This window comes from Rana temporaria, chromosome 7 (genome assembly GCF_905171775.1).
Source record: "Rana temporaria chromosome 7, aRanTem1.1, whole genome shotgun sequence".
NCBI classification, from domain to species: Eukaryota; Metazoa; Chordata; class Amphibia; order Anura; family Ranidae; genus Rana; species Rana temporaria.
The window spans coordinates 169,079,967-169,107,485 of NC_053495.1; the positions used below are offsets into that span (position 1 = coordinate 169,079,967).

Consider the following 27,519-nt stretch of genomic DNA (forward strand, 5'->3'; position numbering starts at 1 on the left):
CAAATAAAAGGGGTTACCTTAAATGAAACATCTTGCAATATGAAAGATAGGCTGCACACAGATAACCAAAGTAATGTTTTACTTAAAGTGGAGTTCCACCCATAAATATAACATTACATCAGTAGTTTTAAAAAAATGTCATTAGTCCTTTAAGAATTTTTATTATTTTTTTAGATGCCTTCAAAGTGTTGTTGCTAGGCAGAATAGTTAATCTTCCCTCTTCCTGCACCTAGGTGCTTAAGCTTTCTAACCTACACCGCACAGACTCCTGGGAATGTAGTGGGTGTAACTTTCCAGGAGTCTGAAGTGTCAACTTCCTCTGACACTCCCGTTGCTATTGAAACCTGATCTGAAACCTATTACACTGCTTGTGCAGCACTGAGCATGTGCGAGATCTGCAAGGCTGAAATCCAGGAAGTCATACAGTCTGGCTTCATGATGCCCACACTTAAGATGGCCCCAGTCAATTTCTATTTTATAAAGTGTCTAAATGCTGTAACAACCTAACAAAACGGACCTTAGTTTACAGACTAACTTTACTAGAATACATTAAGCTTGTGTATTACAGGGGTATTTATATTTAAAAAGTGAAATTGTGGCCGGAACTCCACTTTAAAGAAGAAACAAAGGAACATGAGTAAGACAGTGATACTCTATTCGCAGATCCCTGCAGTATCAATAACCATATTAAGGCTTAAGTGTGAACTAGGCTACAATGTCATATAGACCTGTGTGAGCACACAGCAAGAGGGACCCCTTCAACAAAACATACATTGAAACGCCCTCTTGCCAGACCTCACCCAGCTCTCTGCCTCTCTACAAAACTGTATAAAATAATAGAATTGATTACTCGGTCAACGAGCAATGCAATGAATATAGTGAATATACAACTCTAAATAGATAACCCTTGGGTACTATAGCTATAACTAATAAGGATGGCCTGGTGTCCCAGGCCAAACTTCAATACAGTCTCCTGCTAACAGTTCGTGCACTTGTGCGTTGGCATGCAAAGAGCAATTTATAATCCAAAAGGGTAATAGCAAACTGTTAAAAGTTTTTTTCTGAATAGTCAAACCTGCAAAGATGGATATCAACAATCCGCCCTTCCGCAAGACAATCAGTACTTTCAGGCAAGTGCCCGCCTCACCCAACCGGTTCAGGCCTTGTCCTTCTACGGCACACCGTCTGGTCGGTCAGCAGTCTCCGGTCCTCAGACAGGTCGCAGGGTTACTGGGATCTCGTCTGATGACTCCGGCAGAAACTCCGTCCCTCCTTCTCAAAGCCGATCCGCCCGGGCGTATGTAGGCCTCAACTGCGGCCTACTTCCCGTGGAGACTTTTCTGACAGTGTCCTCCTGGGTTGAAGAGGCGGTCCCGAGAGAGTGCGCCAAACACGTCCTCTCCCTTAAATTGCCTCCCTCAGCAGGTAATGCAGAAGGCAAAGCATCTTGGGGTCGCACAGCTGCTCTCTGGGTAATGTAGTTCATTACAGGCCAGGGCAAATGGAGTCTCTTCTCCTTCTGAACTCAATCCCCCAACATTCACTGCGGTACCAGAATGAAATGTAAACAGGTGGCTCTAACCCAACTCGGCCACCGGAGGGAGCTGAGATCCTTTACGATCAGCAATGGTAGTCTTTTGATTCACATCAGAAAGGGCGATACCCTGCTACACATAGTTTCTCTATATCTACAGAACAGTGTCACCATTGCTTGTCCTCTGGAGTGGGTTGGTTTGGGGTGTAGCATACAAACTAGCAGCATTTCTTTACTATTGTAGGGATGTGTGTTTCAGTTTATTTTGGCAAATATGCAGTGATGGGAAACGTGGGACAGTGGGAAGATGGATAGTGTGCTAAATGATGATGGTTTGAGGGTACTTATGTGAAGAGGAGGCCCATCCCCTATTAAAGCGGAGGTTCACCCTTAAAAACAACAATGTACCATCCAAACCAGCATACTGCGCTGTACTTACTGTTTTATCCGTCACTTTAGTTTCAGACTCCCGCGGGGAATAGGCGTTCCTATGAAGAGGGTAAACATGATTGACGGCTGACTATGGCGCGTCACGCGTTCCTAAAATAGCCGGAGTAGGACTCGGCGCAATACGGCACCTGCGCACAGACTAGGAGCTGACTGCGCAGGCGCCGTATAGCTCCGAGTCCTATTTCGGCTATTTTTGGAACGCGTGACACGCCATAGCCGGCCGTCAATCCGTTTCCCCTCTTCATAGGAACGCCTACTCCCCGCGGGAGTCTGAAACGAAACTAAAGGATTAAACTGTAAGTACAGCGCCAAAAAAATAAATAAAGGCATACTGTAGCTGACGCTAGTATGCTGGAATGGATGGTAGACCAAGGATTTTTTTTTTTAGGGTGAACCTCCGCTTTAAGTCCACTCCCTAAACAGATAGACAACCTCTCTTGCTGCTCCCTTTCTTTTTGCATGTGATTTGCTGCAGCACCTATTCTTGCCACAACTTATCTTAAATGATCTTTTCATGTTAAGCTGAAACATATTGGAAGAACCAAGCCCATTGTCCGGTTGCCCCATAATCTGTCACAACAATTGTTTGCTACATGAGTACAGGATTTAAATAACTGACACAGGGTATAAATTCCTGCACTGTGCAGTCTTTCAAACTGATGTCCCATGCATTTTATCCTGATTGTACCTTTTTCTGATATTATTTTTATCCTTTCATTAACCAGGAATTTGCAGGCTGTCACAAGACTTTTCTGTGCCCTATAAATGGACGGCTCAGCTTGAGTTTGGCTAATTAGATCTCAGCAGTAGATTAGCTAGTTGTCTAACAATGTGCTATTGTATAGCCTCAAAAGACGACTTTTCACAAATTGTGGAAAGTAATATCCTTTAATACCGGTTGTGTTAAAATGTTTGCAGCAAAATTTGGAACTCTTATGCCACATACACACGATCAGTTCATCCGATGAAAACGGACCGATGGATTTTTTCGGCGGATATCCGATGAAGCTGACTTTCATCAGTCTCGCCTACACACCATCAGTTAAAAATCCGATCGTGTCTAACGCGGTGACCTAAAACACGACGACGTGCAGAGAAAAATTAAGTTCAATGCTTCCGAGCATGCGTCGACTTGATTCTACACATGCGTGGATTTTTGACCAATGGATTTCCCCACAAACGATCGTTTTTTATTATTATTATTTTTTTTTCTATCTTTTTTTAACCATCAGAAAATTTTAAAACGGGTTCTATTTTTTTTCACCGATGCGGGGGGGGGTGGGGGATGGGGGGCAACGATGGGGCCCACACACGATCGGTTCGTCCGATGAAAATAGTCCATCGGACCATTTTCATCAGACGAACCGATCGTGTGTACAGGGCATTACAGTCAGTTGACCTCTTTAACGCGTATATCATGCCTACTTTTATATGTTACTGTGTTCCCACGAAGACCTCTTTCACATTGAGGCGCTCACTGCCCATAAAACGTCAGGCGTCTTTGCGCCACTTCTTCGGTGTTAGCGGTGTGCTTTTTTTAAGGTCATGTGACAAGAAAAAAGCAATTTTGCAGCACTTTGGAAACTCTTCCCATTCATTTCAATGGACAGGCGTTTTTTAGGCGCTTTTTAAAGTGCTCCAAACATGCCCCAAAGATGTTGCTTGTGGGACTTTCTGCACCACTCCAGTGTGAAAGCATCCCTTAAAATCAATGGGAAGCAGTTTTCAGGTGCTATTTTTAGCTATTTTGGAAAGAAAGTGTTAAATTGCTGCTCAATTTTCTACGCGCTTCAAAATCCTACCTAGGTTTCCACTTCTACGTAATGTTGCAGAGTGACTGTTACTTATGAGTACCTTTTTTTTTTTTTCACTTTCACATTCATGTTAGCGAAGGTAATGTTTTTAGTGACTTGCTCTAGAATGCATGTTTGCAGTGTGACTTAAGTGTTACTAAACCCAGGACGGGGTCGCCAATCCTGTGTGTAAAAAGAAAAAGAAAAAAAAATTCTTACAAATGTCAGTAAATATCGGGGGCTGATAATTTGTCATGCTCTGACTTTCTAAGTGTAAATGAGACAAATTACTTGTGATAGGTATTGTAAGTGTTTACTTATCATGTTTATACTGTTTTAAATATTTTGTTAGTTTTTCAATAAGAGTTCTGTGATTTTTAAGGTTGTCGGCAGAAAAAAGTTCCATTAGTGAATGTTCCATGTTTTGTCAGTAAAAAATGCAGTGGGAGGTAGGCAACTTCGACCCAGGTCTATCTGGTCTCCCACAGTACACAGAACATGGAAATGTAATTATTTTAGTAAATATAAACTGCCTTTTTTTTCCATCATCAGTTTATAGTAGTCTTGTGACTTTTTTATTAGTGTCTGGTTAAAGCTTAAAGGACGAGTTTTCATTCTCTCCTGACTGTTCTCTGAGGCTGCATGATCCCTGACCCTCTGTCTGGACAGTGCTGATTGGCCCTGTGCCAATCACATGCACTCTCCCAAGAAAGAAAAAAAAACTCTGTAGCAGTACACACCAAACTGAGCATGTACAGAGTGACTCCAAAGGCTCTGTCTTGTCAGGAGATGGTTTAGGGTCAGTGGAAGAAGGGGAGGCTCAAAGAAGACAGAATATAACAGTCTTTTACTTAAAGCGGGAGTTCACCCATAAAAAAATTTTTACCCTTAGATTGATGCTCATTTTGTCTAGGGGAATCGGCTAGTTTTCTTTAAATCGAAGCAGTATTTACCGTTTTAGAGATCCATCTTCTCCGCCGCTTCCGGGTATGGTCTTCGGGACTGGGCGTTCCTATTTTGATTGACAGTCTTCCGACGGTCGCATCCATCGCGTCACGAGTAGCCGAAAGTCGGTGCGGCTCTATACTGCGCACCGACGTTCGGCTACTTTCGGAAAATCGTGACGCGATGGATGCGACCTGTCGGAAGACTGTCAATCAAAATGGGAACGCCCAGTCCCGCAGCCCATACCCGGAAGCGGCGGAGAAGATGCATCTCTAAAACGGTAAGTACTGCTTAGATTTAAAAAAAACTACCCGATTCCCCTAGACAAAATGAGCATCAATCTAATGTTAAAAATTTTTATTTCCGGGTGAAGCTCCACATTAACGCTTTGGGTTCCACAGTGAGTATAACGAGCATGCTTTACTGCATATACAGACTGATTTTACTGTTACGTTTTTAGTAATGCTTTAAGCGGGTCATGGATGATTTGATTCTCTTTCCTTACAATATGGTTGGAAGGAAAGAAAGTCGTTTGATTCCCCCACAACACAGGGGGGCACAGGTAGCCTTCCTGGCTGGGAGAACATGATTACTGCTAGTGAAGTGCCCCGTTGGCAGTAATCGCATGTAAAAAATCCAACAGTCTGTACCCAAGGCGATCGATGGATCAACTTGGGTACCATTATGCTGCCCATAGATGGATCGAATGTCGGCTGGTCCCTGCTCGACCGACCAAATGTTGATCTATGTATGGCGGGTCTTACCTGCAGGTGCCGGATCTTACAGGAACATGGCATTGTATAGTGGCATCATTTCACATTTAACTGGTGTTGAGAGCAGGCATGGTATGGTATCAGTGTGTATTGTACAAGGGATTATATACTTTTATAAACATTATATAGAGACCTATGACGCCTGTGTTCACAGCAGGTACTGACTTTAGCTGTTGTCTCTCTAATCTGTATCTTTATGTTATTTATGTGTTTGTGATATGTGGGTCGTCCCTTCTGATCGTGATCTATGACTTTCCATGTGATCATCGCCCAATCCAGTATATAATGGTCAATCGGGAATTATCATGTGGCTGGCTATTGTAAGGCTTGCGCCTGGGCATCCAATCTTGGGATATATAATTAAGGACAATCATTATTGATCCCCCCAACCATGACACTTGTACAGGGTGGTTGTTGGGGTTGGCACTCTTTCTTCAAGCCAAACCTGAACACTTTAGCGGTGCACAGCAAAAAAACTTTTTGCCATACTTTTATAGGCTTGTAAAAGACCTGGGACACCTTTAGGCGCAAGAGAATAGTAATGTGGCATAATAATAATAGTGCCCCCCCTCACCCTACCATCAAGCCCTTTTCTGAGCTGTATTTCTGTCTGAATATTGTGTCTGGGTTTCAGGTGGACTGAAACCCGGACACATGATTTAAAACCCAAACTGTCTGAATCCCAGACAGGTGGCAACCCTAGTGCTTGTGTTAAATGGTCAGGTCATGTCTGTAGCTATCTGGGAGCACACAGATGGAATTGTGGCCAGTTCAGCAGGAGAGGCCTGTAGATGTTATCTGGATATAGAATACTTTCTATTGGATTTTATGTTTGTTTTTTTAAACTGCTCATAAAAATTTTTAGTTTTATAATGCCTTATTCTTTTAAATGTGCGCTTTATTACAAGCTTTACAGCTGGCATTGTTTGACACACCTTTTGAGTAAACTGCATTACAAGGGTGTACGCTTGTTACATACAAAACATAGAAGTGGAAGGAATACCTGTAATGCCTGCAAAGCTATTGCAACATTTATTTCCCTTCCAGTTGCTATGGCTAAAGAGCAGGTGTTCTCTGTTATCAGGAGGTAGATTCCGCCATCTGGTGGGCAAAATGGTAACTGTAACCCTTTCCGAAGTTTGTTTTCAAGCATGAATTCCCTCTAGTGGCGAGCTTGTAACATAACATGTAATCTAATTATATTTTTCAGGTGCCTACAAAGAAGTTGAAGAAGTATGAGAAGGAATATCTGGCAATGAGAGACAGTCAGCTGCAACAGGAAGACCCAATAGAGAGATACAAGGTAATAAATATAGAACATGCATTCTGTGTACACATTAATTGGAGCAGCACGCAACTGTCTGTAACTCACCCATGATACTCAAGTTGTATCCTGTTTGTCATTTGCCGGAAAGACCATGCTGACGCAGGCACCTGATTGGTTTGTGTGCTGGAATTCCCATGCTGACGCAGGCACCGGATTGGTTTGTGTGCTGTAATGCCCATGCTGACGCAGGCACCGGATTGGTTTGTGTGCTGGAATGCCCATGCTGACGCAGGCACCTGATTGGTTTGTGTGCTGGAATTCCCATGCTGACGCTGGCACCTGATTGGTTTGTGTGTTGCAAAACCCCAACACTGGACAGATGCTAGAAAGCAGGCAGCTAATACCCCCTAACATTTGATGACAGCCGGCTACAAAGTCTTCTGAACATTTGTAGTCAGAAATAATGGAATTGCATATAGATAATTCCTTCTAAGTGCTTTACAGCAGAGGTCGTCAACCCCCTCTCTAGCCGGGCCGCAACGCAAGGGACACTGTCCGGGCCGTACTGACGCTATATCCGGGCCATGGAGGAGACCGTCAGAAATGCAGCTGTCCGAGCAGAGAGATGACGCCATCTCTCTGCGCTATGCAGAGGCACGCCGCTGTCCCGCCCTAACATACGGGGCTGCAAGGCTACGCGCGGCCGCCCGATGAGAGCGAGAGAGAATGACGTCATCTCTCCGCCCACCCTCCCCATGCCATCTCTAACGGCTCCCCCTCACATTCCTGTGCTGAGACTGTAAGTACAGTGGGCACTGCAGAGGGACTTGTATATATATTTTTTATACTGGGACACTTAATCCTTTTTTTTTTTATTCTGGAACCTTTTAATATTTTTTTTTATACTGGGACATTTAATATTTTTTTCATACTGGGACATTCAATAATATTTTTACACTGGGACATTTAGGGCTGGTTCACACTGCACCGATGTCAGAGTTCGGATGTGATTTGCACCGCACTTCAGTGCACATCACATGCGATCTCTGTGTGATGCGATTTCAGCCATAGAAATTGTATGGCTGAATTAACATCAAACTCGCACAGGACTGATTTGAGGGTGTTAACTTTTAACGGACACTCCCAGCAGTTTGCATAGGGCAATGTGAACTGCCGCCGCAAAACCTGTGATGTGGAATTTGCAGGGTTCCCGCACTAACCGCTAACGCAACACATCGCGATTCCTCCTATCGGGCCTTGCAAAAATATTCTTCCACAAACCGGTCCTTGGTGCCAAAAAGGTTGGGGACCACTACTTTACAGGCTCAATACCTCTCAAAATCTACATCTTTTCACCTTTGCAGCAACGTGTGTTCTGTGTCAATACATTTTCGTCCTTATCCCATTTCATGCATACACCGATTAGCCATAACAATATGACCACTGATGGGTAAAGGGAATAACTCGTTGCAATGCAATCTGAAAATTGGTAGGATATCTTGGTGTATGGGGCTGTGAAGCCCATGGTGACCCATGTCCACAGCCAAAAGCTTCTACAATGGTCACATGAACATCAGAACTGGACTACGGAACTATGGAAGAAGGTGGCCTGGTCTGATGAATCACATTTATTTTTATTTTTTTTATCCTGTGCATGTGCGTCACTTGCCTGGTGAAGAGATGGCACCAGGATGCAGTATAAGAAGGAAAGTTGTCAGAGGCAATGTTATGCTGGAAAACCTTAGGTCCTGCCATTAATGTGGCTGTTACTCTGGTGTCTATGGGTCATGGGTCATACTCTATATTAGGTGGGTGGTCATAATGTTATGGCTGATCGGTGTATATTCGTTATACTGTATGGCACACAAAGCCCAAGCTGGGACCAAGTTATTTTTCTTTTTTGCTTGTATGTTTTCTTTCCGTAGAGACCGGTATATGCCTTTGAGGGCACACTATTGTTTACTATATTATAAAATGTCTGTACTAACCTGCCATTGTACCAGACACCTTGTACCAGCGTCCTGGTTTAGTTGGTGGGCGGATGCATCCTCATTACTAAACATGAGAGTCACAAGAATGTTGCTGTCATTTTTTAGGTGGTCCTTTTTAATGGCATTATGTATGTTGGTGAAAGAGAAGAATTGTAAGGCAGGGCAATGACTTTGTGAAAAACATGAAAACCTGCAGCAAATTTTTGGCAGCCATTAGTTACAACACTTTGCATATAGTGATTGCAATTTGCATTGCTTTTATTGTATATGGCATCTCTGTTTCCACAGTTCATGCAAAAACCCTCATGTGTATAGAATATTGCAATCCCATACATATGGTCTGGGTGATGATATACTAGTCTGCCATGTGGTTGGAACTTTAGTTTGCTATTCCCTTTCAGGGCAAGGTAACCTTGTTTATTTAATCCCCCCCCCCCCCAATCCCTGGGATAGAGTTCTCTTTCCTTCTGTCCCCCACTTCTTCATTTAGCACTGGGTGCCAAAGAAAATACCCAAATCTTCCAGGAGAAGCATGTGACTCACTCCATGGAACACAGCTGAGCCTATCGGTGCTGTTGTGGTGGACTCCTAGGCCAAGTCAATACTTTGCGATATACTCTACAAGGGTTTGCAAAGTGCATCATCTGTATACATTGTGTAGTAACCCAGAAAAGTCACTTAAAAAAAAAAAAATACACGCAACTGAAATCTGATAATGGGTACTGTCATTTGCACATAGTCCGTGCACAATACAGTACCTTATAAAATTATCGAAATAAGTAATAACTTACAGGCGCTATTTTTAGCGCTAAAGTGCCTGAAAAAACGCCTCCAGTGTGATATGGGTCTTGGGCTTTGCAATCATGCCCCACAGCTTTCAGCCCATACCTCTGTACAGGCTGCCAGTTTGAAAGCTTGACTTTGTGTGTGTTGGGAGGGGCATGTTACATCCTATGTGTGTAATGTATGACGATGACGATGCTCCAAAAGGTGAACTTCGCCTTTAGAACCATGTAATTGTGTCAGATGTTTTTCAGGGACTCTATTGGTGATTGATACATTTGTGTTCCTGGGTCTGCACACCTGTGGTCCTTTATGAGAGTGGGAGCCCTCCTTATGAGGGTTCACTCTTTCTTCTGGTTTGGCTCCATTTACATATAGGGGGCCCCCAGGCAATGGATTATGGGGCCACACAGTATACACACATAAAGTATGTACACACACACAAAGTATACACACATAAAGTATGCATACATACACACAGTATACACACATAAAGTATGCACACACACACACACACTATACATACACACAGTATACACACATAAAGTATGTACACACACACAAAGTATACACACATAAAGTATGCATACATACACACAGTATACACACAAAGTATGCACACACACACTATACATACACACAGTATACACACATAAAGTATGCACACACACACACTATACATACACACACTGAAAAGGTACTGGAGAGGCGGGGCAGCTCTAATCTTGGGATTTTTAGACCAAAAGGATGTCGGTAAGGGACATTTCAGGGACAGATGTAAAAAAAAACATATTTTTACATACTGTCCCTGGTTTTACTGAGGCTGGCAACCCTGATGGGGCCCTCGGGCAATGCCCGAATGGTCAGTCCGCCCCTGAACATGGGATATGCTCTTTTCTATATGTCCCTATTTGGCAGTGAGGGGTTCTATGGTGTTTTTGCCTTGTAATTACTCCACAATGTGGCCTTTCTACAGACAGGCAAAGGCTTCATTGTTGATGATATACTCACCATGACTATAATTAGCTGTCCACCCGGCCATGTCTAACAGACCTCTGAGCATTTTATTTAATTTAGCTAAACAGATTTAGACGATATGCTCAAATTATCTCTTTAATTAATTTGGTTTGAGGATAATTAAAAGAAATGTTAGGTTCAAATCCTTGTAAAGTACAGCCATTGAAGTATTTTTTTGTTTAACAAGTGGGTTAAACAATATTTCTTGAATATTGGGTTTTAAAGTGCTGCTAGTAAGCTGTGCAGGTTGGGGTTGGGGGCATTCTTTTTATATGGCATATGCCCGGTTTATGCTATATTCACAAAAAAATAGGCTGAGCCTCTAAAAAAAAAAAAAAAAAAGTCTGCCTCTGATGAGTGGAGATGACGGGCGCAGTTAAACAGATAATATCCCTTTTCTTTCAGTTTTTCCTTGTAAACCAGACCTCTACGCCATGTGACTGGACTCCTGACTGATCATTCCCACACTGTGTTCTGCACTTTCATGGGCTCCTTCACACCGACACCGAAGGAGAACATGTGGTGAACTTTGACTGACTGAGCCATCTTGGACTCTTTGAAATGCCTTAGTTTTATGCTAAACTGTTGTAAATATAAATAAAGTTTTTAATATCACCATGTTTTATTTTGTTCCTTTCAATATCTGTTTAATGGTCTACAAACTTAAATACCTGGGAACTGATTGTAATGGACACTTTGTGAGATGCTTTATATTTGGTGGCCATTTATTAGGTACGCCTCTCTTCTAGGTAGGACACTTTTTATACATCAGAAGACAAATTTCATGCAGGATACCAGAAACCTTCTCACCGTCCTCCTGGGGTAGATTTGAACACCCAGATCCCAAAGCTTTGTCAGCCACATATTCGCAATGTGAATCTCCTTCTCTCAAATTATGACCCTGCCATCTGCATGTTGAGGCTTGACAATGACGTTCCAGTCTTTATATGGCCCCCTTTGTGGATCCCATGTCCTCTGTAGATTGTTTTCCTGTTCTTAGGTGACAGGAGGAGGCCTTCTGTTGTTGTAGCAAAACCTCCGTTGTGCGTTCAGAGATTTAGTGTGTCCTCGTGTTTTCACTGGGTTTATGTGAGTAGTTGTCTAGTTCTTGTAAATTTGAGAAGGTCTTCCAAATCTCCTCTGACTTCTGTCTCATTTTACAAGGCATTTTTTTTTGTATCAAACAATAACAGCTATTTCAAACCATTTTCTGTAAACTCTACAGTAAGAAAATCCCAGAAGATCAGCAATTTCAAAGATGATTCAACAACAATGCAAATTATTCCATGGTAAAACTTGCATAACCCATTCTAAAATTTGTTTGAAAAATTACTAAATCTCTTGACTATTGCCGCGTACACATGATCGGAATTTCCGACAACAAATGTTCGATGGGAGCTTTTGGTCAGATATTCCGACTGTGTGTAGGCTCCATCGGACATTTGCTGTCGGAATTTCCGACATCAAATGTTTGAGAGGTGGTTCTCAATTTTTCCGACAACAAAAGTTCTTGTCGGAAATTACGATCGTCTGTATGGAATTCCGACGCACAAAAATCCTATGTATGCTCAGAATCAATTCAACGCATGCTCTGAATCAATGAAAACCGCCTTTTGTTTGGCTCGTCGTCTTGTTGTACGTCACCACATCGTTGACGTTCGGAAATTTCAGACGTGGGTGATTGGGGGAAACTTGCGACACAAGTTTGAGCCAACATTTCGTCAGAAAAAAATCCATGGTTTTGTTGTCGGAAATTCAGATCGCGTGTACACGGCATTAGTCTGCATACTTGGTGTAGAGTTGCAGTCAAATGGTTTGGTGTTTGGATATGGTGTGTTAATTTGGTGTACTTGATAAAGTGGTCACAGAGTGTGTGTGTGTGTGTGTGTGTGTGTGTGTGTGTGTATAAACAGTTTAAAGGTGTCGCATTGAGATTGCACTGCCCCATATTGAAATTTGTACCTTGCATTGTTTTCATGTTTTGGACTTTGAGAAGGAAGAGAAGCTTCTTGAAGGGCATTTCTGAAAGCTTCTCTCCAGGCTTATTACCACACAACCGCTTCCAGTTAAAACTTCTTAAATTGTCCTAATACTTTCCGGAATTTGCACACGTGTTGGATCCCAAGTCTTCTGAACTGCAAAGCTTGGGGGGGCTGCGATACTGCCTGGCGATGTTATACACTTGCCATTGGATGTCTATTGGCAGGGTGCTCACTGAAGAGTTCAGCAGCATCATGATGTCATCAAGATGTCGTCATGACAAGGCAACAGGTCCAGACTGCAATGGCCTTTCTGGAGGAGATGCTGTGAAAGGTCGCGTGACTTGGAATTTTTATTTATGTTCATAATTTATGGGGACAAATTGGCTCAGATATGGACTTTGTAACTTGGTTTGGGTAAAACCAGGCCCCATATCTGTGCTTCACAGACAGAAGTAGTCTGAGCACAAACTTGGTGGAGGCTCAAATTATTTTCCTCTTCTGAATTCTCTTTGTTGCTGTGTTTGTCCACATTGGTTCCTATTGCTTCCTGTCCACATGTCAGCCGGTAACCAGGACAGGAAGTAAGGCAAAATCTCCCCAGTTGTGATGTAACCTTGAATACAAACCTGACCAGGGTCCAACCCTTTCCACTGTATCCAAGACTATAGTTTTGTCTGGAGTTGGGCTTATCGCTCTCAAGGCAGAGAAAATGAAATAAATAAATGATCAGTTGCTGACAGCTCTCCCTTCAAACACAGTGGAAAATTGGGGAGCAGTGTCTAAAATTTTAAATACATTTTAAAGTTGAACTGTTTTCCGGGACAAATTATCACTACGATGGGTTTTGAATTCGTATTCTGATAGCTGCTGCCATGAAAGTGTAAATAAATGGCTGGTAGCCAGCCTGTAGATTACCTCTAAGTAAAATCAGGAAAGATTACATCACTCGGCACTCCGCCTCTTATAAACTTAGCACAGCACCACATAAAATGCTTTATTATCCCTTTTAAGCTTTTATTTAACAGTAAATAGAATTAAAAGCATTAACTGAGTGTTCTGAGCCACCGGAAGCTGCAGAGCTCAGACAATGTAATATGTACACAACTGTTGGCGTTGCTCAATGGCGTTCATGGATGCCCTCAGCCTATGACTGTCGCAATCCCACAAACATATTATCCCCAACACTTCTCTGAGAGCCAAAGGAAAACCGAAATCTTTAGAATGATCAATTTTGTAATTATTCTAAGTGAAGTGAAAAAAATTCAACATTAACTTCACAACTTAAAAGGATAAACAAAAGGACACAATTTTTAGTACCAATAAGTGTGATGGTAGAAAATGAGTTTTTTTTATCAACGACAATACTACTTTTTGTATTTAAAAATTCACAAAGCATTGTGGACTCCATAGCAAATTCATTACCGGTCTCTGATCTCCCATCTCCAAGGCAATTCTTTTGGTTCATTAAAGCTGAACTCCAAGATGGGGAAATGATGGCCCGGATTCACGTAGATCGGCGCATCTTTAGAGCGGCGTAGCGCATCTCATATGCGCTACGCCGACGTAACATAGAGAGGCAACAACAGTATTCACAAAGCACTTGCTCCCCTTTTGTTGCGCCGGCGTAACGTAAATTGGCCGGCGTAAGCCCGCCTAATTCAGTAGGAAGGTAGTGGGCGTGATCTATTAAAATGAAGCGTGACCCCATGTAAATGAAGGGACGAACGGCGCATTCTCAGAATCACGTTGCATATACTCCCTAAGATACGATGGCTAAATGCCTACGACCAGCCCCATTCACGTACGACTTACGTAAACGATGTAAAATACGGCGCTGTTCCCTGGTCCCTAACATGACTTACACCTGCTTTAGGTGGAATAACTTTACGCCGGATGTACGCTTTACGTAAACGGCGTAGATTACAGCGACGGGCGCAAGTACCTTTTGTGAATCGGCGTATCTCGGTCATTTGCATATTCGACACGTAAATCAATGGAAGCGCCCCTTGCGGCCAGCGTAAATATGCGCCCAGGCTCCGAAGGCGTAGGAGACTTACGTCGGTCGGATGGAGCCAAAATTCAGGCGTATCTTATTTCAAGAATCCGGCGCATAGATACGACGGCGCATCTGTGCACTTACGCGGCGTATCAGAAGATACATCAGCCTAAGTGCTTTCTGAATCCGGGCCTATGTGTATTCTTAGTTGAATCACTGTGTGCTTTGTGTACTTCTGTGCAGGGATCCAGCATGAAGTTTTGCCTCTGCAGGATTTCCTGTAATAAAGACCACTCACTGCTGTTCTCTTTCCTTGTGCAGGGTGACTGGTCTTGTCTCCGCCCCCTCTTGTAGTTTTCAGCAGGCAGCCTGTAGTGGGTGGGGTTTGCTGGCCCCCCTTCTACAGCTCTACTCTCTGCACATACTATGTACAGCCCAGTGATGATGTCACTGCTACATTTTCAAGGTAATATCTGGATTTGCAAAGGCACACAAAGTGAATGTTATATCCTTCATGGCTAAGGAGTATTTTTTTAAGTGAACATTTTTGTGTTCTAGCTACCGACCTAAATTCGTTTTTATCCAGACAGCTCTGGATCACATGGGCTGCTATGGCTATAGTTGCACCTTTGACTGTAAGGCTAAGGCTCCATTCACATTGTAACGCCGCGTACGCGGCGTATTTTGCCGCGATTAGTCGATTAGTTTACTTTTTTTTTTTTTTCACAAAGAATTTACATTGATGTCTATGGCCGAATGCCAATGCCGCCTGGAAAAAAGGGTCCGGGACTTGTTTTCAGGCGGCAGGCGTACGGCGTTTGAGATGTGAACCATCTCATAGACATCAATGGAAATTCTCCCCTCCAGCGGCACGGGCGTCGCGCTTCAGGCGTTTTGTCGCCTAGGTGTGAATGCAGCCTTAGTCTAGATGTTTTGAGGGGGAATTAAAAATGTATTGTTGAGCCATATTTGAACCTGCCTTCAATGTCTGGCCAGATTTAGATTCGGTTCACAATGCACGTTTACACCCGTTTTTAATGCGGTTTTTCACATTTTTATTTGTGTCCGTTCAGGACGTGTGTGTTCCAGTGTTTTTTGCCACGTTCCAGATGTGTTCCATACAGAAGAAATTCAGCATGTTTCTATTTTTGTTGACTGCTCTGGAACACACCGCACTGGTGTGAACTGGCGGCATTGGATTACCTAGAAAACGATGTGCGTGCATTTTTTATGCAGATTAAAAATGCATTTGGTGTGAAAGACAGAAATGTCCTCCAGATCTGTTTCTGCTTGCATGTTTTATCGCATTTCCGGATGCGTTCCAGATGCTTTTTTTTCTTTTTTTTTCACTGTACTGGGGTCTGGTGTGTTTTTTTTATGCATTTTTAGTGCGTTTTTAATGCATTTTACTGCGTTTCAGTACAGTTCTGTGCAGGAAAAATGCAGCATGTTCTACTTTTTTTTCTCTGAAACGCACTGGTGTGAACTATGCCAGGGAAAATGATGCAACCTACTTTCTATGCGTTTTTGGATGCAGATAAAGTGAAACGCGTGGTGTGAACTAGCCCTGAACGTTTCTGGCAGTTCCACTGAAAGCTTCATGTAATGGGGTGCATGGAAGCCTGAGGAACAGTGCTAACCCCCAATGGCTCAGAAGACAGGCAACCATCACACCTGATATGAGATCTGTACCTGCTTGCGGCAGGGCATGTTACAACCTGGAGCACTGCGGGTGTCTGGCAAGGTTTGCTGTGACCTGCTCTGGAGCTGGAAATTTCTGTATGGACAAGCCTGATAAAGACAGCCGAGGCTTCTATGTTATCTGCTCAGACAGCTTTGTATTCAACCTTCTGCCATGAGGAAGTAACAGAGAAACAGCCGGCCACCTCCTCCCTGCTTCCAGCCCTCCACACCTCGCTCTGTTCTCATTCCATGTCTGGTGTATTATTAGGCAGACCGTCCCGTGACTCAGCCTTGGAGGTAAGTCCCTGCTGCTTCTGTGCTTGTGCAGTAAGTAAGGTGTCTCAGCTTATCGATTGTCCTGAGTCTCCAGCTTGCTGTGCTTATCATGGCTTGTTTTGCAGTGTGATGCTTGGTGCAGCTTTCAGCTTATTAGATGGAGTTGGATTTTGAAGACTATTTTAAGCTTTAAGTTTACCAAAAACTAAAGGAAAGGAAAGTTGGTTGCCCATTATAACCAGATCTGGCAGTTGCCTATCAGAGCTGACATATGGGTTGCTACAGGATAAAAAACATAAGTTTGCTTTGCAGTTCTTTTTGATTTAAAATTGTTTTTTATGTATTGCTAGTGTGAAGACAAATGGCCCAATACAAGGTTATGCTGCGCAGGATGTCGGTGTAGATCGGGGGTCTCCAAACTTTCCAAAGAAATACTGTCCTTCAGACTTCCGATCTTTGATATTAGGGGAAGAATTAGTTGGTGGCAGTGGAAGGAATTATGTGCCATCGTTGGTGGCAGTGGAAGGAATTATGCATCATTGTTGAAGGCAGTGGCAGGAATAATGCCTCGAGCTAGATAAAGGCAAGCAAAGGGTCGCAGTTTGGAGGCCACTAGTGTAGATCCTGCCATAAGCACTCAATACCTTTGGCATATCTGCAGCATGATCACTCATAACGTGCTGCAGCTTTGTCTGATATAACACCTTCATTGTGTTTAGTAGTCACAAACTGCTTCCATGTGTGTATGCATATATACATATACACATATATTTTATATATATATATATATATATATATATATATATATATAATATACACACACCTGCACGTTGCCCAGAAATACTAGTTTGTTTTGTTTTTTTATTACTGGTGGGATATGCATTATTGCAGTTTTGTACCTGCTGCCTAATATACAGCTTTGTGGATTAATACTAATGAATAAAAGGAGGCACTGTGTGCCCATGCCTCATTTTAATTAGAAATGCTGAGTGTTCTACTACAAAGAGGTGGTTTCAAATGTAAATTCAGCTTGTTAAACCAGTATGTGAGCCGTGCCATACAGGAGGGGTGTGGGGCGAGGCTGATTTCATGTTACCTGGGTGTCTCGTGACCTTTTCCTAAAGAATTTATAAATGCCTTCCACAGACCTGACATACCTGCTGTTTGAAATCGTGCAAGTTCAGCTGAACTCGCATAATTTTAAACCTGCATTTCAGTGTGAGTTCGGGGGCGATTTGAAAGACCTCTGTGCGGGTTCATGCACAGATGTCTATTGAAATCGCCCCCTGAAGTAGAGCAGGAACTACTTTTGGAAATTGGTGCGGCGCTGCATCGATTAGTACAGTGCTGTTGCCGGCAATAGGCTGCCATTTGGCATGCAATCTAAAAATCTAAATTGCGCCGATGTGAATGAAGAAAATCACAATCTCGATTCGATCCCCCCTCACGATCTTTATCAGGAATTACCACAATTCTATGTAAACAGTGCAGAGCAGTTCTCTGCTCAGAGCTGGGCAAAACAAAAAGCCAGCAAATGTTTATCAACATTCCTCAGTGCTAGGAGATGGAGAAGTGATGCAATGTAACATTTGGTTCTTTTAGATAAAAAAAAAAGGCAATTCAGTTTGTAAATGAGGTCAGTTTAACCACTTAAGCCCAGGAAGGATTTATGTTTGGGTTTTTATATCCACCACTTCTTCTTTTTCAAGTGCAATTTATTATTTGTAAAACATCTGACCTGCTGGTGACGCACCTCAACTTTTCACCCATTTAAATACTCCGGCTCGGAGCATTCACTGATTAACAAAGCCATGGAATTCCTGCTACTATTTCTAAGCTCTCCACCTCTTAGGCTGGGTTCACACTACTACACTACTTTCATCCTACTTTGCTCTGTGTTCAGTGTTTCCCTATGAGAGCGTCTTGTAGCGTCCTACACAAGTCGGTCCGACTTTGAAAATGCTCCCTGTACTACTTTTGGTCCTACATTGATCCTACTTCAGGCCCATTGAATATCATTGAAGTCGGACCAAAGTAGTATCCTGTTCATGAAAGTAGGATGGATGTAGGACCAATGTAGGATAAATGTAGGACCAAAGTAGCAGAGCAAAGTAGGATGAAAGTAGTGTAGTAGTGTGAACCCAGCCTTAGGCTGGGTTCACACTGATATGACACAACAGTCATAGGACGCAACATTAGTCCTACATCGGTCCTACATCGGTCCTACATTGGTCCGACTTTCATGAACAGGATACTACTTTGATCCGACTTTGTGATAGTCTGACTTGTCCTTTAGGCTGGGTTCACACTACTACACTACTTTCATCCTACTTTGCTCTGCTACATTGGTCCTACATTTATCCTACATTGGTCCTACATCCATCCTACTTTCATGAACAGGATACTACTTTGGTCCGACTTCAATGATATTCAATGGGCCTGAAGTAGGATCAATGTAGGACCAAAAGTAGTACAGGGAGCATTTTCAAAGTCGGACCGACTTGTGTAGGACGCTACAAGACGCTCTCATAGGGAAACATTGAACACAGAGCAAAGTAGGATGAAAGTAGTGTAGTAGTGTGAACCCAGCCTTAACCAATCAAAATAATCCCAGTGTGAGATGCATTCCTTTTTACTGCTGCTGTAATTACATGTCGGATGTCAAAAGTCGGATGGTAAGGACAAGGGGCCAGATTCAGAGAGAATTACGTTGCTCCACGGCGGCGTAACGTATCTGATTTACGTTACACCGCCGCAAGTTTACAGCGCAAGTGCCTGATTCACAAAGCTCTTACCTGTAAACTTGTGGCGGTGTAATGTAAATCCGCTCGGCGCAAGCCTGCCTAATTCAAATGTGCGGGCACCATTTAAATTGGGCGCGTTCCCGCGCCGAACGTACTGCGCATGCTCCGTCTGGAAAATTACCCGACGTGCATTGCGCTAAATGACGTGGCACGGACGTCATTTGTTTAGACGTCAGCGTAAATGCCATCCAGTGCCATTCACGGACGACTTACGCAAACGACGTGATTTTTTAAATTTCGATGCGGGAACGACGGCCATACTTAACATTGCTTAGAACACCTAGGAGGCAGCCCTAACTTTACGACGCGTATCGCTACAGAAACGACGTAAATTTAGATCGGGCATCGCGGACGTTCGTGAATCGCCGTAACTAGTCATTTGCATATTATCTACGCCGACCGCAATGGCCTCGCCACCTAGCAGCCGGCCTAGAATTGCATCCTAAGATCCGACGGTGTAAGTCAATTACACCTGTCTGATCTTAGGGCTATCTATGCGTAACTGATTCTTTTGAATCAGCCGCATAGTTAGGACGGGCGGATCACAGAGATACGACGGCGTATCAGGAGATACGCCGTCGTATCTCTTTTGTGAATCTGGCCCAAGGATCCTACTTTGATCCGACTTCAATGATATTCAATGGGCTGAAGTAGGATCAAAGTAGTACAGGGAACATTTTTAAAGTCCGACCGACTTGTGTCGGACCAGTAAGACGGCTCTCATAGGGAAATATTGGGAGCTCATGTTGGACCAGTGTGAACCCAGCCTTAGGGTGTGGATCTATCATTGTAGAGGTAATACAGGTTAAAGTTCTAAAGTAAATACCCCAAAAAACAAATGCTTTTGTTTAATAAATCTAAGCAAGGGACAACACGCTAAATGCAAAGTGCAGTGCCTGCAGCAACAATCAGTATCCAGATTGTACAAGTGATCTCTTATTTGTTGCAGCAGGTTATTGCATCAAGTGTTTGTTCATTGAATGTGTGGTTGGTGTAATTTCCCCCATGACTGATCTGATATGAAGTATGAGCAAGGAAAATAGTGCAGAGGTTTGTCCAGGAAGACGATGTTGTGTTTATTTTTGGTAAATGCTGAGAAGCACGGCATATCACAATAGCTACAGCAATTCAGTTTCCTGCACAGCAGCAAGTCAGGAAATAGCTGAGCCATCACATAACATAGAAATTCAGAACCGCTCGCTGCTAATCGGCAAGGAAATGCGCAACTGAAAATTTAATGTCCATCCAGTTAGGAGACCCGAAGTAAAGTCGCCTGCACTGGACACCTAAAACGGTAAGTATGGGGCGGCCTGATGTACGAGTGGTGAGGGCCGCAATGCGTTGGCTCGATGTGGATAATTTAGGAACCTGGACCAATCTTGTGGAATAATTGAACATGCGGGTCTAATAATGGCATGTATGTGATAAAAGCTGCTCTTTGTCTCTGGAATTCATGTGAATTTACATCTGTGCTAAACAAAGTGCCCTGGGCTAGTTGCTCCATGATGCTTATGAAATTCCTCTCCGCTTGCTGCTTCTTTCTGCAGTGTGTTTACAATGCTACGCTGCTGCCAGGACCAGTTTCATAAGTGTGCCGATGTGCCAAGCTTTGCTGTTGTTGGATGGAACCGGTATCAGGACCCTCCTGCTGTTACTACAAGTCCTAGCATGGCTGCCAGAGCACTGTGGGACTCTCAGTACCTTTATCGGGGGGCACAGGGATTTGTGAGCACTTCAGACATTCCTATAACCAGTTCAGTCTCCTTAGAACTCCTTATTAAACTTCCTGAAAGAAAGTGTAGTTTACCAATCTCTCTCATTCCTCTATTGGATGGCCTTTTCAGGAAAATTGCAGAAAGAGCCCAGATGTTTTTAGAAAAAGCCCCCTATTTAAGCACAGGTGTAACTCTGTTGCAAAAGATCGCAAAACTCTAGTTGGCTGTCTAAAGCTGGCCACAGATGGTTCGAATCTTGTTCAGCAGGGACCGGCCGAGATTCGAACCATGTATGGGCAGGCTGATAGGACCCATATCGCTCAATCAACTTGGGTACAACCAGCTTGTCGGATTTTACATGTGGTTATTGCTAGTGACTATTATAGCCACTAGCAGTAATTGCTGTGTTCTTCCGCCCCCCTCCACAGGGGGAACGCAGTGGCTCGATAGGAGGGATTCCCTTAACACCAGCTATAGCAGCCGCTTGCAATAATTGTAAGAGAATCCGGCAGGCTTGTTGTACCCAAGTTGATCGATCAACTTGACACATTCAGCCTGACCACTAATAGTTCAATTCTGGACCGGTTCAGATTCAAACCGCGTTTGGCGGGCCTAATGCGGTGCAGGGAACCATGCAATACACGCACGTTTCCCACACTGCCCTTGCAATCTGCAGCTGGTGTCAGTGCAATCTTAAAGGATAAGTTCACCTTTTGGAAGATGTTCCATGTATCTTGTATCTTGTATTTGGGATGTAACATGTTTGCGCAGCCTCAATATTTATTGACGGCACAATAAGTGACACGTAATAAGGAAAAGCGCTAAAGACAAAATCACGTTTAATGGAGGTTATTGTTCCACAATGATGACAGTGGTAGGTAAGTGACCTGTAGTGGACGCAATCATGCATGCTCCTCCAATACGAAAATCTAAAATCTCTTTGGATGGATTGTTTGGTAAAACTGCTATCTGGCTAGATTTATGGACTGGTCCCGTTGTGGCTAAATGTTTTTGGCTTTCAATGTTATTTGCAATACTAACCACTAAAAAAAATATAACCTGAGCGTTGGTCTATAGCTCTATAACTTACCCTGTCTTCATGTTCTTCCCTCACAGAGAGAGAACCGGCGGCTGCAGGAGACCAGCATGAGACTGGAGCAGGAGAACGATGACCTTGCACATGAACTGGTCACCAGTAAGATTGCTCTGCGCAATGATCTTGACCAGGTAAGTTCAGAACGATCAATAAGAAATGTTTCAAGCCGCAGTGTCATTTCTGTGATCTATAAGCAAAAGTGACCCTTTATAGGTATTCCCAGATGTGAGGGTGTACAGATTATTGCTCTTATCACAGCACCTTGGGGGAAGAGCAGAGAGTTCCATAGCTGTGAAGAGCACATCAATTGTAGGCTGAATCCAGCAATATATCAGGAGGGATTATCATCTGAGGAAAATAAATGGAGCCTCCGATATGATAGAAGTAACACTTCAAATTAAACTTTGCTGTGGAAATTTACATCATAGGATCAATTATCTCTCCGTAGACCAATATGCACAATTCCATATGCCTTTTAAAGGGGTTGTAAAGGTTAAAAATGTATTTATTTAAAAAAAATTACAAACATCCCATACTTGCCTCCTCTGTGCAGTTCGTCTTGCACAGAGTGGCCCTGATCCCCATCTTCTGGGGTCCCTCGGCGGCTGTCTCGGCTCCTCCCGGCAAGAGCTAACCCCCTTCTGGGGAAGCTCTCTCCCAAGAGGGTTAACTTGCGGGAGCGCTCCCGTGTGATACAGTGGTGGTCATAGCCATCAAGTGTTTCACTCGGCCCATAGGATGAATTAAGGTGAAAAAAAACGGAAGGTTTACAACCCCTTCTAATGGGTCAGCAAGCTGAAATCACTAGAGACTATTAGGGAGGCTCTAGGTATGAAATTTCCCTATCCTTTTCTGGATTGTGGTTTGTCGCACATGGCCTCAGCAGGCAAGCCTGCTTTCAAAATCAAATCTCTCTACCAGAAATCTGTAAGAACCTTCTGGAGGTCGAATTCTCTAACACAGGGTGTAGCGGTGTGTCATGTAGGGTGTGCAACACCAGTCCCACCCCCAAAGCTTCCTTGCATCTCTGTCTCCTAACTGCCCCGGCTCTAGCACCTCCCTGTGTAGGCAGCTCTGCCTCACCTTGCATGGAGATCGTTCTCTCTATGGAGATCTGTCCCCACTGTGAGTGCATGCAGGGATATGTTAGATTCGGGAGAAAAGCTGTCCCTTAAACAAAGAAGGCTTTGGTGTTCACAAGTGACAGTAGGGAGCAGGAGCAGAAGGTGAGAGTCGGGGGAATTGAGTTCTGCCATGTTCTGGGTGTGAGGTCCACATGACAAGGCCTGATGGACCTTTTGGCTTGGCATAGTATGTGCTCAAACACAGGCCAACAGCCGAAATCTCGGCATTCAGAAATGTGGAAGCCTAATAATGCAATATTTTCTCAGTGTCTGGCTGCAGTCTATTATTTTTTGTTGGGCACTTTAGGCTGGGAAGAGGATGTCCCCTCAGTAGGATGTCCCCTCAGGGCCACTTGTAGCTGTCCTCACAGTTGAGTTGCCCATCTAGATTTCTAAATAAAGCAACACTGTTCCACATTCAGATGGCTGTTTCTGTAGTAGTGTATTGCAGTAGAGGGGGTCTCGAGCAGTTTGGAAGCTCGTGGTATCGCAGAGATTTCCTGGGCAGGTCCCGATTTCTTCACCATTCCATGAAGAGACCTCCATAGTAGAAGAATCTAGAGCATTTTGTGGATTCATCTGCCTGCCTGTGTCCAAATGTAGATCTTTTTTGGCAAATATTCATTTCTGCCACACCATTGGAGCTTTTCACATCTTCCAGAAGAGGCTTTGGGCACTTTATCAGCCAGTTGAGGAAAACTAGAGCAATCCTTGAAGCTCATAATTGGTGGATGAGGTGAGACCTTTGTACCAGACTTCCTTACCTCATCCAAGTGCTGCACTTTCTGGATTTTTTTAATTTAATTTTTTCAGTCTGAAAAAATTCCAAGGAATGGACTAGCATGGGGGAAGTTGCAGCCAGGGCCTCTAGTTGAGTGATCTCGCCACTACTGTAGTCTCTACAAGTTGAAGGCTGATCCAGCTTGTCCATGCCAGACATCCGCTTTAGATAACCTAAACCTTACGTGCCGGTTCACACTACAGCGACTTGGGATCCGACTTGTCAGACCTCAAGTCGCTGGACATAAGAGATTCAATTGAAGTGAATGAGTGCGTCTTGATGTACACCACTGAAGTCGCTCCGACTTCAGAAAAGGTTCCTGTACTACTTCAAGGCAACTTGTACCCATGGATTTCAATGGAAGTTGCCTGCAAAGTCGGATCTCCATCTTAACTGAAGCAACTTTACAGGAAGAGAAAATGGTTCTCTCAGGCAAACCCCTCCCTATCACAGAGCTAATTATTTTGTGATTGGCCACCGCTAAAGTCGGCTGTCCTGGAGGCAACTTTAAAGGGGTTGTAAAGGTTCATCTTTTATTTTCTAAATAGGTTCCTTTAAGCTAGTGCATGGTTGGTTCACTTACCTTTTTTCCTTCAATTTCCCTTCAAAAAGTTTTTTTCCTTTGTTTGAATTTATCACTTCCTGTTCCTCCTCGATGAGCTTTCCACCATCATCCGAGCGGTGGAAAGTCATTTAGAACAGCTTACTGAACACCTTACTGAGGAGGAACAGGAAGTGAGAAATTCAGACAAAGAAAACAAACATTTAGAAGGGAAATCAAAGGAAAAGGTAAGTGAACCAATAATGCACTGGCTTAAAGGAATCTATTTAGAAAATAAAAAACAAACATTTACAACCCCTTTAAGTCGCGTTGTAAGTTGCCTTGCAAAGTCTGGCTGCCCCTGTGTGAACCGGCACTAAAGCAGAATGTCTTTTTAATTCTAAAATAGGGCATACCTTCAAAACTATTTTTTGCCTTTTAGCTTTTCCAGGAGGTCTCCCAGCTGATGCCTCTACAGACCAAACAGTCCAGATGTGGCTGATATAAGAACGAGGAGGATTGAGTGGTGATAGATCCTCCCTATTACACACACTGTTCTCCTTCAGAGACCTTCCTGGGGGGGGTCCTCATATAACCTCCCACTAATGCTTGATAACAACAAAAGCAAGATGGGCTATGAATAATTCAAAAAGTAACCCAGATTTGCCAGTATGCATGAATGCACAATTTTTTTACTTTCAACTGTTTGCATATAAAAGATGAACTTTGATCTGGTACTAGTCATGGAATGTAAATAGAAACCAGTGTGACACTTGGTGTTTTTTTGGCAGGCAGAAGACAAGGCGGAGGTATTAAATAAGGAACTTCTCCTGACTAAACAGAGGCTTGTAGAAACGGAGGAGGAGAAGCGTAAACAGGAAGAGGAGACGGCACAGGTAAGAAGCCATGTTTCATATGATCATACGTCATACAGTTTCTCTTAAAGTGGTTGTATAAAACCCTTTTTTTGCCTTGCTTTTATCTATAGGTAAGGCTTACCTATAGGTAGTGGAAATATCTGTGCGCCGTTTAGGAGATATTTCCCTTGGTGTCATCGGTGCATGTGCTGTGAAGAAAGTGGCCTCCATGCCGTTTCTTCCCCAGCGTGTGCCATGACTGACGGCTCCCGAGCGCATGAGCGGGAGTGACATCACGCAGCTCCGGCCAGTCACAGAGCCGGAGTCCGTGGCCCCTGAAGGAAGAGGGACAAAGATTTATGCGGCCTGCACAGGGGACATCGCAGGCTTCATTTGCAGGCAAGTGTCACATAATGGACTAGTACGTGATGCATACTAGCCCATTATGCTTTGAATTTGCACGGAGCAAAAGGGAAGTAAAACCCATCAGGGTTTACTTCCTCTTTAATGTTTTCTGCAGGTACAGCAGACTTATGGGGCTATATGATTTACTATCAGCAGTTGGTATAGCTGATCAGGGGCTATATCTAGATATGTTGACACCATTATGCACCAGTTTTTTCCACAATATTATCAAAACACTAAGGCCTCATTTTCACTTGTGGTTTGAGAGGGGCAGTAAAATCGCATGGTTAAGCAAGAGTTTTTCTGCCCCTCCCCTACGAATAGCGATTCAACGCAGATCCTGCACACAAGGCTTAAAACAAACATGCATTAATTAAAAGGTACAGACCTTGGAATAAGAGAGGCCATGATGAGTTTCCTGGCCTACAGACTGTTGTGATTACACACACAAGTCCAGAATGGCTATACAAGGAAAATACTAACTATAGTTTCACATTTTGTGGCTTGGTCTATACTTTGGCACTAGCTTTACCTTACAGTCACCCTTGTCCTGGCACTACCCCTCTGCTAGATGTTCTGATTTGTGTCTAGCAGGAGATAGATGCTGTTGACTTGGCTTTACTACAAATTGAATTTTAGGAAGTTGTTCAGATTTTTTTTGTATTCCGTTGTACTTTTTCTGGTTGGAACATGTGGCAGTTGCTTCTTCCTAGCTGGCCATAGCCAATATTGTATCCAATTGCTTCCTTGTCCAGTATCCTTGCCCTGCCGGTTTCCCTCACTTAAAGCGGAGTTCCGGCCACAATTTCACTTTTTAAATATAAATACCCCTGTAATACACAAGCTTAATGTATTCTAGTAAAGTTGGCCTGTAAACTAAGGTCCGTTTTGTTAGGTTGTTACAGCATTTAGACACTTTATAAAATAGAAATTGACTGGGGCCATCTTAAGTGTGGGCATCATGAAGCCAGACTGTATGACTTCCTGGATTTCAGCCTCGAACATGCTCAGTGCTGCACAAGCAGTGTCAGATCAGGTTTCAGCACCTGTGCTGTCCAAGTCACATGATTCTTCGAGACTGAGGAGTGCACAGACTCCTGGAAAGTTACACCCACTACATTCCCAGGAGTCTGTGCGGTGTAGGTTAGGAAGCATTAAGCACCTAGGTGCAGGAAGTGGGAAGATTAACGATTGTGCCTAGCAACAACACTTTGAAGGCATCTAAAAAAAAAAAAACATTTTTTTAAAACTACTGATGTAATGTTATATTTATGGGTGGAACTCCACTTTAAAGGATAAATTCACCTTTTGACAAAAAATATAAATGCAATTTTTTTTGCAGGTAAAAAAAAAGTGCATTTATTCTCTGTTGTAGGAGCCTGTAAGGCATTGCACCAGCGATCAGCAGATCCCATGCACGTCTCCTATGGGTCAGTGTATCTGCTTGCCCCATACCTTGTTACCAGCGCACCGATGCACGCTGACTGGAAGAATCCATGAACTACTACAGCTCTCACAGTGCCATGGTAGTTCATTGAAATCTACAAGCTGACAGTCACTAAGGTGGCGGAGTGTAAATAAGCCCCCCTTGGGCGTGTTTTTTATTTTTACAGCTAGCAGGGAAAGAAGATCCCTTGCTAGCTGTCACAGCAGGGGCCCGTCCTTTCATAACATGTTACACCCTGCATATAGATGTAGCATGTTAT

At 43.4% G+C, this 27,519-nt stretch overlaps 1 protein-coding gene across 7 annotated transcripts in view; it reads left to right on the top strand.

The window, feature by feature from the left end:
* Positions 1 to 27,519, top strand: part of RABGAP1L (RAB GTPase activating protein 1 like) — a 471,992-nt gene that overhangs the window by 438,857 nt on the left and 5,616 nt on the right. For 5 of the 7 annotated variants that reach the window (XM_040360397.1, XM_040360396.1, XM_040360399.1 and 2 more), the window contains 3 exons: positions 6,706 to 6,798; positions 22,126 to 22,236; positions 25,343 to 25,447. In XM_040360397.1, the coding sequence (XP_040216331.1) occupies positions 6,706 to 6,798; positions 22,126 to 22,236; positions 25,343 to 25,447 (309 nt within the window). Of the gene's footprint in view, positions 1 to 6,705; positions 6,799 to 10,958; positions 11,169 to 16,331; positions 16,512 to 22,125; positions 22,237 to 25,342; positions 25,448 to 27,519 lie in introns of those variants that run through there. The other 2 variants (XM_040360402.1, XM_040360398.1) reach the window with 2 other exon arrangements.